This window comes from Mirounga angustirostris, unplaced genomic scaffold (genome assembly GCF_029215605.1).
Source record: "Mirounga angustirostris isolate CCGP_5_RB_7025 unplaced genomic scaffold, mMirAng1.0.hap1 SCAF_5, whole genome shotgun sequence".
Classification (NCBI taxonomy): Eukaryota; Metazoa; Chordata; class Mammalia; order Carnivora; family Phocidae; genus Mirounga; species Mirounga angustirostris.
Window position 1 is genome coordinate 46,838,471 of NW_026991713.1, and position 12,223 is coordinate 46,850,693.

Genomic DNA, 12,223 nt, shown 5'->3' on the forward strand with positions numbered 1-12,223 from the left:
TTTCCACTCAGTGTCAGAGGCTTCGAGTCCCCCTGAATCTCATCCCAGGTTAAGGACTCTGGGCATAGAGTATCTTTTTTAGTAAAAAAATGAAAATGAATATCAGACAGCAGTGATAGGGACAGTCTACAGACTGATTTTTAAAAAAACTTCCTAGCAGATAATTCGGCAATACTTACCAAAGAGCTAATTTAAAAAAAAAAAAATTCTATATGCCAGTAACTCTATTTTGAGGAGATTCATACAAAGTAAACAACTAAGGGTTTGGGGGGAAATTTGATCACAGTATATGTAGAACAGGTAAAAAAAAAAAAAAAAAAACTAGAACAAGCCCAAATGTCCAGCAATAAGAACTGGTTAAATTACAGAACATCTCAAATAAAGGTTCTCCCACATGTTCCTGGGGGCTGAGAAGGGGAGGTGTCCTCCTTGCTCTTCTGCTACTTTCAGACTAGCTTTCCTCCTCCCTTCTTCAAATGAAGCACATGCCAGATGACCAGGCCCCCTCCTGGTAGTCCCGTCTAGCAAACTCTCGCTCACTCACTATTCCTGTCTCACTGGACATTGGGCATGGGCTTCCCTCTCTTCCTCTCTGCAACACCACTCTCGCCATCACTGCTGGGGGCCTCCACATCCCCCCGATGCTCTGCCAGCCTCTCGGGTTCTTAAACTCCTTACCTCCTACGACCTTTCCTCCACCTCCTCTCAGACACCTCCTGTCATGGTGCGCTGCGAAAACCTGGCGTCAAGCCAGTAACTGCACCATCCTCTGAAGTCTCAGTCCCAAGGGCTGTATTCTCTGACCAGCTTATCACTCAGTGACACTTATGTCTCTACTCTAATCATTTCACCCACTGGGATCCCTCCTTCATGAACCTTCCTGCCACTTTTCCACACCTCCTCACCTCCTCACCCCCTACGACTCCCCCTTCCCTTCTTAGCCAGCTTAGATGTCAGGGCCTGTCACTCCAATTACTCCCTTGCAAAGACTAGTCACTCTCTTCCCTTCTCTCCATCTGTGGGACTCACCTGGGAAAACCTCAACTTTGTAAAAATCCAATTCTTCTCCTGCCCCAAGCCTGCACTTAAGTGGCTGAATACTGGTGAGAAAATCATACAAACGTAGTGACTGACCTCACTTAAAGTAATTGAACACAAGTCTCACACGGACACAGCACTGACCAGCAATCCTACCCCTGGTGGACGACTTGCTGGAATGCCACCTCCTCAGAAGATTTCCTGATTACCTGAGCTTATGTAACCCACTCTCCCTTCAGTCTCTTTCCACACAACTATCTGGTTTTATTTTCTTCATAATTAATGACTCTCTGAAGTCATTTTATTTACTTGCTTATCTCTTCATTGTCTTCATTCTTCAGCCAGAAGAGGAGCTGCTTCAGGACAAGGACTCTGCTTGTTCACCACTGAATCCCTAGCCAGGAATGCAGCACCTGGCTCACTTTGAGTGGCTGATTAAATAAAGGAAAGGGACACATGAGGAACTCGTATCCACATACTACCTACCTGGATGACCCTCAAGCAAGTTAACATCCACCAGCCTTCTGATTCTCCTGGGAGGATAAAAATCCCTCACAGGGCTGCTCTGACCTTACACAGAGAAAACAATAACAAGGTAACAACAAGAATAATAATAGCTAACATTAATTGAGCTCTCTGTGCCAGGCATAGCCCTTTACAACCATATTTTGGGATAATACAGTTATCCGCATTTTATAAATAAGGAAACTAAGACCTGAAGAGGTTTACTTCTCCATCAACTGAGAGGCAATAAATGGCAGAACCAGGATTCACATCGAAGATGACTGACTCAGAATCCATGTTCCTAACTAAAATTCTATACCCAGCACATAGTAAATGCTCAATAAAAAACAGTCCTACAATAATAACCACAGGATGTTGCCAGGACACAACGTCTAAAATTCCACCATTAGAGAGCAACCAATCCTACGTTTAGATATGTAAACTTTTTTGACTCATTTGATCAAAACATCTTCATGTCCTATGAAAGCACATGGTGCGCAAGACTCTATAGAGATGTGTGATGACATCAGATCATTTGCTGTTTGTACCTTCCGTGCAAGCCCAGGTTTTATTGGCACAGAAAGAAGAGGGCATAGGGTGCTGGGAGGGTGAGAAAGTGGTGGTCCCAACGTGAAAGAAAAACAAAGAATTGAGAGACTGGCCTGATGCCAAAGATACCCTTTCTGCACAAGACAGCCTTGTCCCGGGTCAGCCCTGACACTGCAGCTTCAGCCTTCTCCACTGCTGGGAGCTGTTCGGAGCTTCTGATGCCTCTCAGGAAGTCAGAGTCATCCACCAGTTAGAGTTGGTTTCACTTTTGGAGAAATAATATGCCAGGACCACCGAATACATTTACCATTCATCTGAGGCTTTCCATCAACTGGCAACACTTTGCTCTGCTTCTGTTTATTCTATTCACTGGAACTTTCCACTTACTGGGCAAGTTTTCCTTCTTCCTATATTTGAACTTGCTGGGTTCTCCAAACCTAGAGTTCAGTCACTCTTTGTGGACTAGAATAGTCTTTTGCACAGTTCTTTCATTCATTTATTCTATTAATATTACTGAGTGTCTACTATATGCATATAGGCACTTTTCTGAGCGACATCACTCTTCTCAACAATTCTGCTTACCTTCCTTGGAAGCTTTTCTAGATCCATCCCATGGGGGCTGGGCACTTGAGTCACTGTTCCAGAGTTCAGCATTTTCCCCATTTTCCTGAACACTTGGCCCCTCCATGGTATCCCTGTACAATTCATGGGCAGCAGATGTTTTTGCCTACCCTACATCCCTACAACTCTCATTTAATAACAGCTACCTAGCAATTTAAATCTTAAGCAGAGAGATGGGGGCAGAAACTATGTGGAAGTTTGTTGACAGCTGCTTCCTAAATGGACCATTCTTCCTCTTAGATCTCAGGAGCCATTGGGTGGTTCCTGCCTGTCCACCACTTCGGGTTCTAGAAGCCACCTGCTCCCCAAACTTCAGTGAGTGTGCTGGAGTTTCAGTGGACCAGTGCCTTTCTTGTGCTTCTCATTGTTATCTGCTCTTACTATGTGGTTTTTCCCACTCCACTCAGTCAGGGCAAGAATCTCCTCTTTTGCTTTTGTGATAAGCCAACAAGTGTTTGAGAACCTACTTCAGGACATGACCAAGAGGAAGAGCTAAATAGGTTCTAAATTCAAGAGACTTCCTTCTTAAAGATTAAATACAATGAACAATTAAATATTCTTCTCAAATCAGTTTTTATAAAGTGTTCTAAAAGCCTGGAAATAAAAGATGAGTTCCTCTGATATCAAGGTAGCCCCCCAAAAATACCCATAAGGAAACAAATTAAGAATGTGAAGTCACAGCTTTCAAAAAAAAAAAAAAATGAAGTAAACAGAAGAATGAGATTTACTGCATTTCATTTGCTTATTCCTTTTTACCCAGAGAGTTGTTTTAAGAATTAAATGAAATAATGAGCGTAAAGTGAATAGCATGGTGCTGGGCACATGGTAAATGTATAATAAATATTGTTATTAATCTGGTTCAAACTTAAGGTGAAATTGATAAAGTGTCCAAGTTAACCAACTTAAAACTTTTCAAGTATTAAAGGATATCTATTTTTAAAGATAAAATCATGACTTTCATACAAATATAAGATGAATACACATCAAAGATTTTACTTAACTACCTAATTTTTTAAAAAAGATTTATTTGTTTGAGAGAGAGTACAAGCAGAGGGAGGGGCCGAGGGAGAGGAGGAGAGAGAGAGGGAAAGAAGCAGATTCCCTGCTGTGCGTGGAGCCTGACATGGGGCTCAATCCTACAACCCCAAGATCACAGCCTGAGCCGAAATCAAGAGTCCGACGCTGAACTGACTGCGCAACTCAGGGGCCACTTAACTACCGAATTAATGAAGGAAGCAGGAAGATGTTACAACTGGCTCAAGGAGAATTCAGACAGCAGACCTAGATCTAGATCTGCAACACATGTATCTATCTATGCCATGGAATGAATTTACAAGTAAATGCAAAACTGGCTTTTACCAGATCTGTTGATTCCCCCTAAAATCAAATTCATTTGCATATCTATAGACAAAATCATTTACATGAATATCAGTTATCTACAATGTACAGAGTTTTAAAATAGCTCTAAGACAATGAAAGGTATAAATCCCACAGAATCTGATAGTCCAGAAGGATGTGATCTAGGCATGGTTTTCTAGGGAAGATGTCCATAATCTTTTTCGTCTGTATCAAAGGCTTTTAAAATTTTTTCTTTATACATGGATCTTAAACAGAAGAGTTTTGCTGAATTAAACTCATTCTCCTCTAGTTAACATAACCTGATTATAACATAATACATTTCAATTATGAAGCGCTTAGATAATAAAGTATAAAGAGGAAAATGAAAATCCCCATATTCCTATCACTAAGAGATAACAACTATTAATACTTGAAGAGTATTCATCCAGTTGTTTCTATATATATGTGTCAGCATGTATGTATATATATTAACTGTTTTCAAATCAGTTTTAACAAACTTTGTTCTGGGAAGTTATATATATATATGTATATATAGATATGTATATATAACATTCAATTGTATATATCAATTTATAACCTACTTTCCCCCTCTATATAGTGAACATTTTTCCTTATCTACATCATTTTTATAGTTATAAAATATTCCGTTATATGGAAAAACCATAATTCATTTAATTAATCCACCACTATTAGAAATTTAGCTTGTAACCAAGTTTTAGTTATTATAAATAAAATAATGCGCTTCTCTTCTGACAACCTTTCTCTTGGCAATGGTACCAGCTTTCTTGAAAAAGCCAAACATGTCACATGGTATCAGTTTCCAGAGGATGTTGGGATCCCTAGAATATCCGATCTTCCTCTGCTTTAATTGGCCTATTGCATCCGTGGAAGACCGGGAATTAGAATTGCCAGCTACCTGAAACCACCCTTTGTTCTTGCCATTTTCCTGACACACATCATAAAGATTTAGGCACATCTGAAGTTTAAAATAAAAACTAAGATCATCATGAGTTTTGACACTCAAGACCATTTAATTGAAAATGATATTGTCAATCCAGATCTTTTTTATTCTATTATTTTTTAAAGATTTTACTTATTTATTTGAGAGAGAGAGTGAGAGAGAAAGAGAACACAAGCGGGGAGGGGCAGAGGCAGAGCAAGAAGCAGACTCCATGCTGAGCAGGGAGCCCAACGTGGCGCTCCATCCCAGGACTCCAAGATCATGACTGGAGCCGAAGGCAGACGCTTAACTGACTGAGCCACCCAGGTGCCCCAATCCAGATACTTAAAAAAAATTTTTTTTTATTAAGTAATCTCTATGCCCAATGTGTGGCTCAAAGTCATAACCCTGACATCAAAAGTAGCATGCTCTACCAACTGAGTCAGCCAGGCACCCCAACCCAACATGTTCATAGGGAAAAATGCATTTAAGGCTTAGTTTCTTAGAATGAAGGGCCTGAGGAAACAGAGAAAAATAGCTTTCAGCTAGGTAACAAATAGCCAGAACTTTTCTTGATTTTTCAGACCTTGATTTTTTTTTATATAAGATTGCAGTTAATTAGAACTGATAGGGGCGCCTGGGTGGCGCAGTCGGTTAAGTGGCCAACTCCTGATTTCAGCTCAGGTCATGATCTCAGGGTTGTGAGATCGAGCTCCTTGACAGGCTCCATGCTGGGAATGGAGCCTTCTTAAGATTCTCTCTCTCCCTCTCCCTTGGCCCCTGCCCTCCCTCTCCCTCTCTAAGGAAAAAAAAAAAAAGAAGAAGAGCTGATACATCAACAGGAGCATGACATGCAACAGTTGGCTCTCCTCATTAAGATCTACTTTTGCTGTCCTCATTCTAAGGAATATTTGAGAAAGGAATCACTAGGATCTAAGGGAAGGACTTCAAAGCCCTACAAGCTACCATTTAGAAGAGGTGGTCGTTGGACTGGGCACATGGTAGGTGCTCAATATTTGCTGAATGGCAGAGGTGATAAGAAATTGACAACTAGCTGTGCAGTTTTCAGGGGGAAGGGAATCACTTAAGCTACTGCCTTTATTTTTTTATTTCTAAAAATGAGGAGAAATGACTGATCCCTCATGAAAAGAAAGGCTTCAGGGGTGCCTCGGTGTCTCAGTTGGTTGAGCGTCTGCCTTCAGCTCAGGTCATGATCCCGGGGTCCTGGGATCAAGTCCTGCATTGGGCTCCTTGCTTAGCAGGGAGCCTGCTTCTCCCTCTGCCTGCCGCTCCCCCTGCTTGTGCTCTCTTTCTCACTATCACTCTCTCTGTCAAATAAAAAAAAAAAAAAAAGAAATCTTAAAAAAAAAAAAAGAAGGCTTCAAATGGAGCAACAGAGTTTGGTTTAAGCTAAGAAAAATACTATTAAAATAATAATCAGATATTTTAGCAAGCTACAGAGAAGACTCGTGGAAACTGTATCCCTAGAGACCCTGAAAATAAGACAAAGAGAGTCTAGGAATCCTATAGGTATAACAGAACTTCCCAAAAACAGAAGGTAGACCAGATTAACTTTTTAGGTCTTCTCCCGCTCTAGAAGGAAATCAAGTGGATTTTATGCTTTTATAAAATGAATTGGTGGTTTCCCTAAAATAAAGCGTATGTAACTGTAGCTTAGAGCTTGCTACCCACTACTAGAATGAAAGTTTCACAGACTATAAAATCAGGCAATAGCAATCAAACTACATTAGTGTGCCTAATGTGTGCAAAACCTGGCCCAGGTTGGCACACTGATTTGGCCACTGTCAGAGACCGAATACCCAATGGGATGGGTCACGACTGAGATAATGTGATAATTCTCTTGGTCTTACATTTCTTCTTGTCACTTCTGGCAAAATCCAAGCCACCGAAACCACCATATTGTATTGATTCCTTCTGATGGTGACCTAGAATCTCACTGCTTCTTGGGTATGATCATTCTGCATTTGATACTATTTGGTGTTGGGTCAATTCCATTCAACTTTTTAATATCCAGAATTTGTCAGGCACTCTACTAATCACAAGAAATGCCAAAAGCACTTCTCAATATGCTGCAAACTGCCCTCTGCATTCTGTGAATAAACAGGTCTGCCCTCAATTCTCCTATTTCCTCCTGGGAAATAACTTTCAAATGTGTAAAAGCTATGGTCACAGTTCCCTTCACGTGGACGTCTGACCATGGCTGATGAAACACCAAAGCCGCACTGAGGTCTCTGATGGCAAGTCCTTGCTGACATTTTCAACAGACCCACCATGGGAACATCAACCCCACTAAATATGAGGAGCTTTACTGCCAGTTCAGATTTTTAGAAGGAAAAAAATCTGTATAACCATGTCCTATAGTATGCCTCTCCTTTGGGGAAAAAGTACTTATTGCTGTAATATGCCTGTCCCTTCAAAAACAAATCATTATTCAGTTGCACATTTTTAAAGTGTTGTGAGGGGTGCCTGGGTGGCTCAGTCAGTTAAGTGTCTGCCTTGGGTTCAGGTCCTGATCCCAGGGTCCTGGGAGCAAGCCCCGCATCAGGCTCCCTGCTCAGCAGGGAGTCTGCTTCTCCCTCTGCCTCCCCCTGCTTGAGCTTGTGCTCTTTCTCTCTCTCTTAAATAAAAAAAAAATCTTAAAAAAAAATAAAGTGTTGTGAAAAACAAAAATGTAAAGGGGGAGGAGGTGTTCCTTTGCTGTTTTATATTTAACTATACTCAGAGAAAAACTGTCTTAATAACATCTTACATCTTTCTTGTGCTATATTCAATAACTTTAGAGACAAGACAAACCTGCAATTTTTGAAACATAGGGGATTAGAAGAAATATAATCTAGCACAGGACAGAAACAAACACTAGGAACATAGATATGCTGACCCTGTGATTCTTTTAACAACCAAGCTAGAAGATGGAAATCCTGTGTTCTTTTAAATCACTACCATTGACTGTTGCTACAAACACAGCAAATAAACCTCCACTTCCAATTTTAGGCCAGTTAGTATGATAGCATTTCTTCCAAGGCCAAGTCTAAGTGAATTCCAAAAAGGTGAAATAGTGATCACGAGCAGAGGCATTTCTCAGAAGCAGGAAGTGCATGTTGAAAACTGGCCTCTTACCTTCGAAGAACTGCTGCAGGGCCTCATTTTCCCCTAACATATCCATGGTGCTGGGGTCCTAGTAATACTTCCTCCCAGAACACGGTTTCTCAGAGCTCAGGAAGTAAGTGCTGTCCTCTCGACTTGAAGCCTATGAATGCTCTTGAAAAATCTTCATTTTCTTTTTATTGGAGCGAAGCCTATCTTCTGCCAACAAATTGTGTCCAGAAAGATGGTTAGGTTCTCAAAATGTTTATAAAACCAGAATATGTGACCATGCAGGAAAAAAAAAAATTCATGAAGAGGGAAGTGGTAACAAATCCATCTATCTTACTGTAGGGAACTGTTTCTACTCTGCCTTTCGTCTTTGTTTTAAGGACCTTTGTCCTTAGTGACACATGTAATTACATAAATGGGCAATAAATAGTCTTATCTCTTATTTGTCCTTTTACAACAATATATTTATATCTCCCCCTCTATCAACCAGATCAATTTAGCCATAACCAGGCAAATATAGAGTTTGTGTGTGTGTTTTACCTAGAGAAATCAATATATTCGCTTTTATAGAGATCTTGAATAGTAGATCATTTAAACAGGCTTGTGCTAATGAAAAGTTAGGATTGGTGAAGTATTTCCAAATTTAATCACAGTGAAAACTTAAATTCCTTTGATACACATCTAGTCTATCTCCTCCAGATTTTATTTTCTTTGAAAGTATAAAGTATGAGAAGCCTCTCTAATGAGCAACAAAACTGCATTTGATTCAGTAACTCTTACAACTGAGTATATACAGTTCACTTTTAGCTGGTTTCACTCCTAAATATAAAAGTTTTGCTTTCCTGCTCAACTATTAATTTACTTAATAATAGCCTAAGAATACAATTAGGAAATTAAATTGTCTCTTTTAGTCCCTTCCTTTTCACTTTTCCCCCAACATTTTATCTTGATAAAGTTTTTAACCTATAGAAAAGCTGCAAGGATAGTACCATGAAATAAATACCCACTTACTCTTCATCCAGATTTACTAATTACCAATATTTTCCCACTTTTGCTTTTTCTCTTTTGCTATATACATTTTCGGCTGAGCCATTTGAAAATAAGTTGCTGACACCTTGACATTTTACCCAGAAATAATTCTGTGTCTCCTCTAACAAATTAGGACATTCTCCCACATAATCACAGTATTACTATACCCAAGAAATGTAATATAAATCTAATACTAATATCTCATTAGTGTTAATCCCACTGTCCCCAAAATATCTTTTATGACTTTTTGTTTTCTTTTTTTTTTTAAAGATTATATTTATTTATTCATGAGAGACAGAGAGAGAGAGGCAGAGGGAGAAGCAGGCTCCCAAGAAGTAGGGAGCCCAATGCGGGACTCGATCCCAGGACCCTGGGATCATGACCTGAGCCGAAGGCAGACGCTTAACCATCTGAGCCACCCAGGCGCCCATGACTTTTTGTTTTCTGATCAAGGATCTAGTGAATGTTCATGCATTGCCTTTGGTTATGTCTTTTAGAGATATAGAACACTCTTGTCATTTTTAGTTGTGTGGCTTTTTATGACATTGACACTTTTTTAACAATCCAGGCCCATTGTCTTATAGAATGTCCCACAGTCTGGATTTGTCTGATTGCTTCATTATTGTTAAAATTAGTATAGGTGACGTGGTATGCTTCCTAATAAGTATTTTAAAACTCCACACATATAAACTGATCCTTGAAAACAAGCAAGGTGGGTGCCTGGGTGGCTCAGTTGGTTAAGCGACTGCCTTCGGCTCAGGTCATGATCCTGGAGTCCCGGGATCGAGTTCCGCATTGGGCTCCCTGCTCGGCGGGGAGTCTGCTTCTCCCTCTGACCCTCCTCCCTCTCATGCTCTCTGTCTCTCATTCTGTCTCAAATAAATAAATAAAATCTTTAAAAAAAAAAAAAAAAGAAAACAAGCAAGGTAATTCTATATTGGGGCGGGGGAAAAGAGAGAGAGGCTTAAAATCTTACTTTGAAGGTCATATTGGGCCCCAGACCTTCAAGGACAAGTCATTAAGTTGCTTAATGAATTTTTTTTTTTTTTTTTTTTTTTCAGTTCAACCTGTGTTAAACTCTCTGCTGGGTGCAGGAAAGAAAAAATGAGTAAATAATGGTCCCTGCCCTCCCCAGGTTTAAATGTAGGGCGTGCAAAAAACACAAGGAACTATAACTCAAGGCAGACGCTGATAAGGCCTGGGGAAAACATCTCAAGAGAACAGAGGAAGTATAGATTTATTTAATCTAGGGGGTGTCACTAAGAGCTGAAATTGGAAGAGACTGAAACAACGTAAGTGTTCACAGAAACAGCTGTGGCGGTGTGGGCCTCGTGGAGAGAAAAGGTGGCAAACAGGTCGGATTTGTACTTCCTGGAGAGCTGCTCTTAGGGTAGAGTGGGTAGATTCTGAATCCTGGGCTACATCTGATTCCAGGCATATTTATACTCTCTGTTGATGATTTCTATTTAGGTAGTGGTCATGCACAAATGTAATTAAATCTAACTTGAAAGAGAGCTGTGTTGGAACGTGTTGGTTAGGGCAGTAACAAAGTTAGACCAGTATTAAAGCCTGAAGATGGTATAGAATCCAAAATTGGCTACTGATTGGATGTGCAGAGCAAGGAAGAGGTCAAATGATATTTTTAAATATATGCCTTTAGGTACAATATGAATTAAGATGCCGAAAACGTGTAGCCCAGGGCTAAATCTAGACTCTAAGTTCCGAGCCATGTTTTCTGGAGGCCGTTGGGAGTAAGTCATCACACTGTATTCACTGCCCAATGGTGATAGAGGATCCTATCCAACAGTTCACCCAAATACCTCACATTCTCAGCAGCAGAGTAATGAGTGAGCAGAAACATAAGAGGGGAAGAAATTAGATTCCAGGTAATGGGCTGAGAAGCAAAGGTTAAAATAGGGTCCCAAGCTCCAATACTTCCCCGGGCCAGGCAGGTAAGTGAGTACAATGGGTCAACATAAGCAAAAACCAAGCATGTAAGTATATCAATAACTGAGAAGTGACCCTTTAGTCTTGGTGTCAGGAAGACAGGGGTGGTGGGGCATAGAGCAAACAGAGGCTACAGGCCCTGCTAAAGGGTGGAAGCCATCCAACAAGTAGAATCACTCAACTTCCTCGAAGAATGTGGATTCAGTGTTGTCAAAATGGCCAATTTTAAAAGCGAAGCTAGAAATGCAAATTTTAATTTTAAATCTCATTTTTAAATGATGCAACTAATTCGTTCAGAAACAAATCAAAGGTAAAAATAAACCAAAACATTGTCAAGGACAAATAGCACATAGGTGAAAACATGATTCAGCCTGCAGGACTGAGATTTGCAACTTCCGGGTGAGAGTCTAACCTATGACCACCAACATGGTTTGAGGAAGGTCAAGAGAATCTAGAAGAAAGTTGTCGGAAGGGCTGGAAAATATATCTGTATTAATTAATGCGTCCAGAACACACAGCTGAAGGCACAATGAGCTGGTTGCAACGGGGGTTTAAGGTTTCTCCCTCTCAGAGAATAAAAAATACCACCCATATTTGCTTGATTATGGTCTTTATGTCTCTAACATCTCCCAATCCTATTGGGCATCCCCATTTTGCACAGATTTGATGGAGGTTCATTTCTTGAGCAGTAATCTAATATAGCTGTGGTTTAGACATTTGGGTACTGATGTTTCCTAGATAACTCCAAAAATAAATAGGTAAAATCTGATGATGTCTCTCAAATTGGGAATGTAATGATGGGGACTTTGTCTCTCTCAAGTCTGTCCCTGAGATCTATAGCTCCAGAATTCTCATACCCATACCACAGTCCCGCCTCTTGAAGTTAGATTATATGTGGATTTGTACTTCCTGGAGAGTGGCTCTTAGGGTTTCTATTCTATATTTCAGCAGCTTTGCTCATTTGTGGTATTGTAAATTTTTTTATTTTAGTTTTTAAAAGATGCTGGCTTGGATGAGTGGTAGTAGTGGACATGGAGGGAAGTGGAAGGATTCAAGGTGTTTTGCAGAGTTGATGTGACTTTCTGATGGATTGGATTGGAGGTGGTGGTGACAGAAACCAAG

At 40.2% G+C, this 12,223-nt stretch overlaps 1 protein-coding gene across 1 annotated transcript in view; it reads right to left on the minus strand.

Annotated features, from left to right (window-relative positions):
* Window positions 1–12,223, minus strand: part of MYRFL (myelin regulatory factor like) — a 120,432-nt gene that overhangs the window by 103,275 nt on the left and 4,934 nt on the right. Inside the window, exon 2 of the mRNA XM_045872979.3 lies at window positions 8,150–8,335. Within this exon, the coding sequence (XP_045728935.1) occupies window positions 8,150–8,195 (46 nt within the window). The 5' untranslated portion in view covers window positions 8,196–8,335. The remainder of the gene's footprint in view (window positions 1–8,149; window positions 8,336–12,223) is intronic.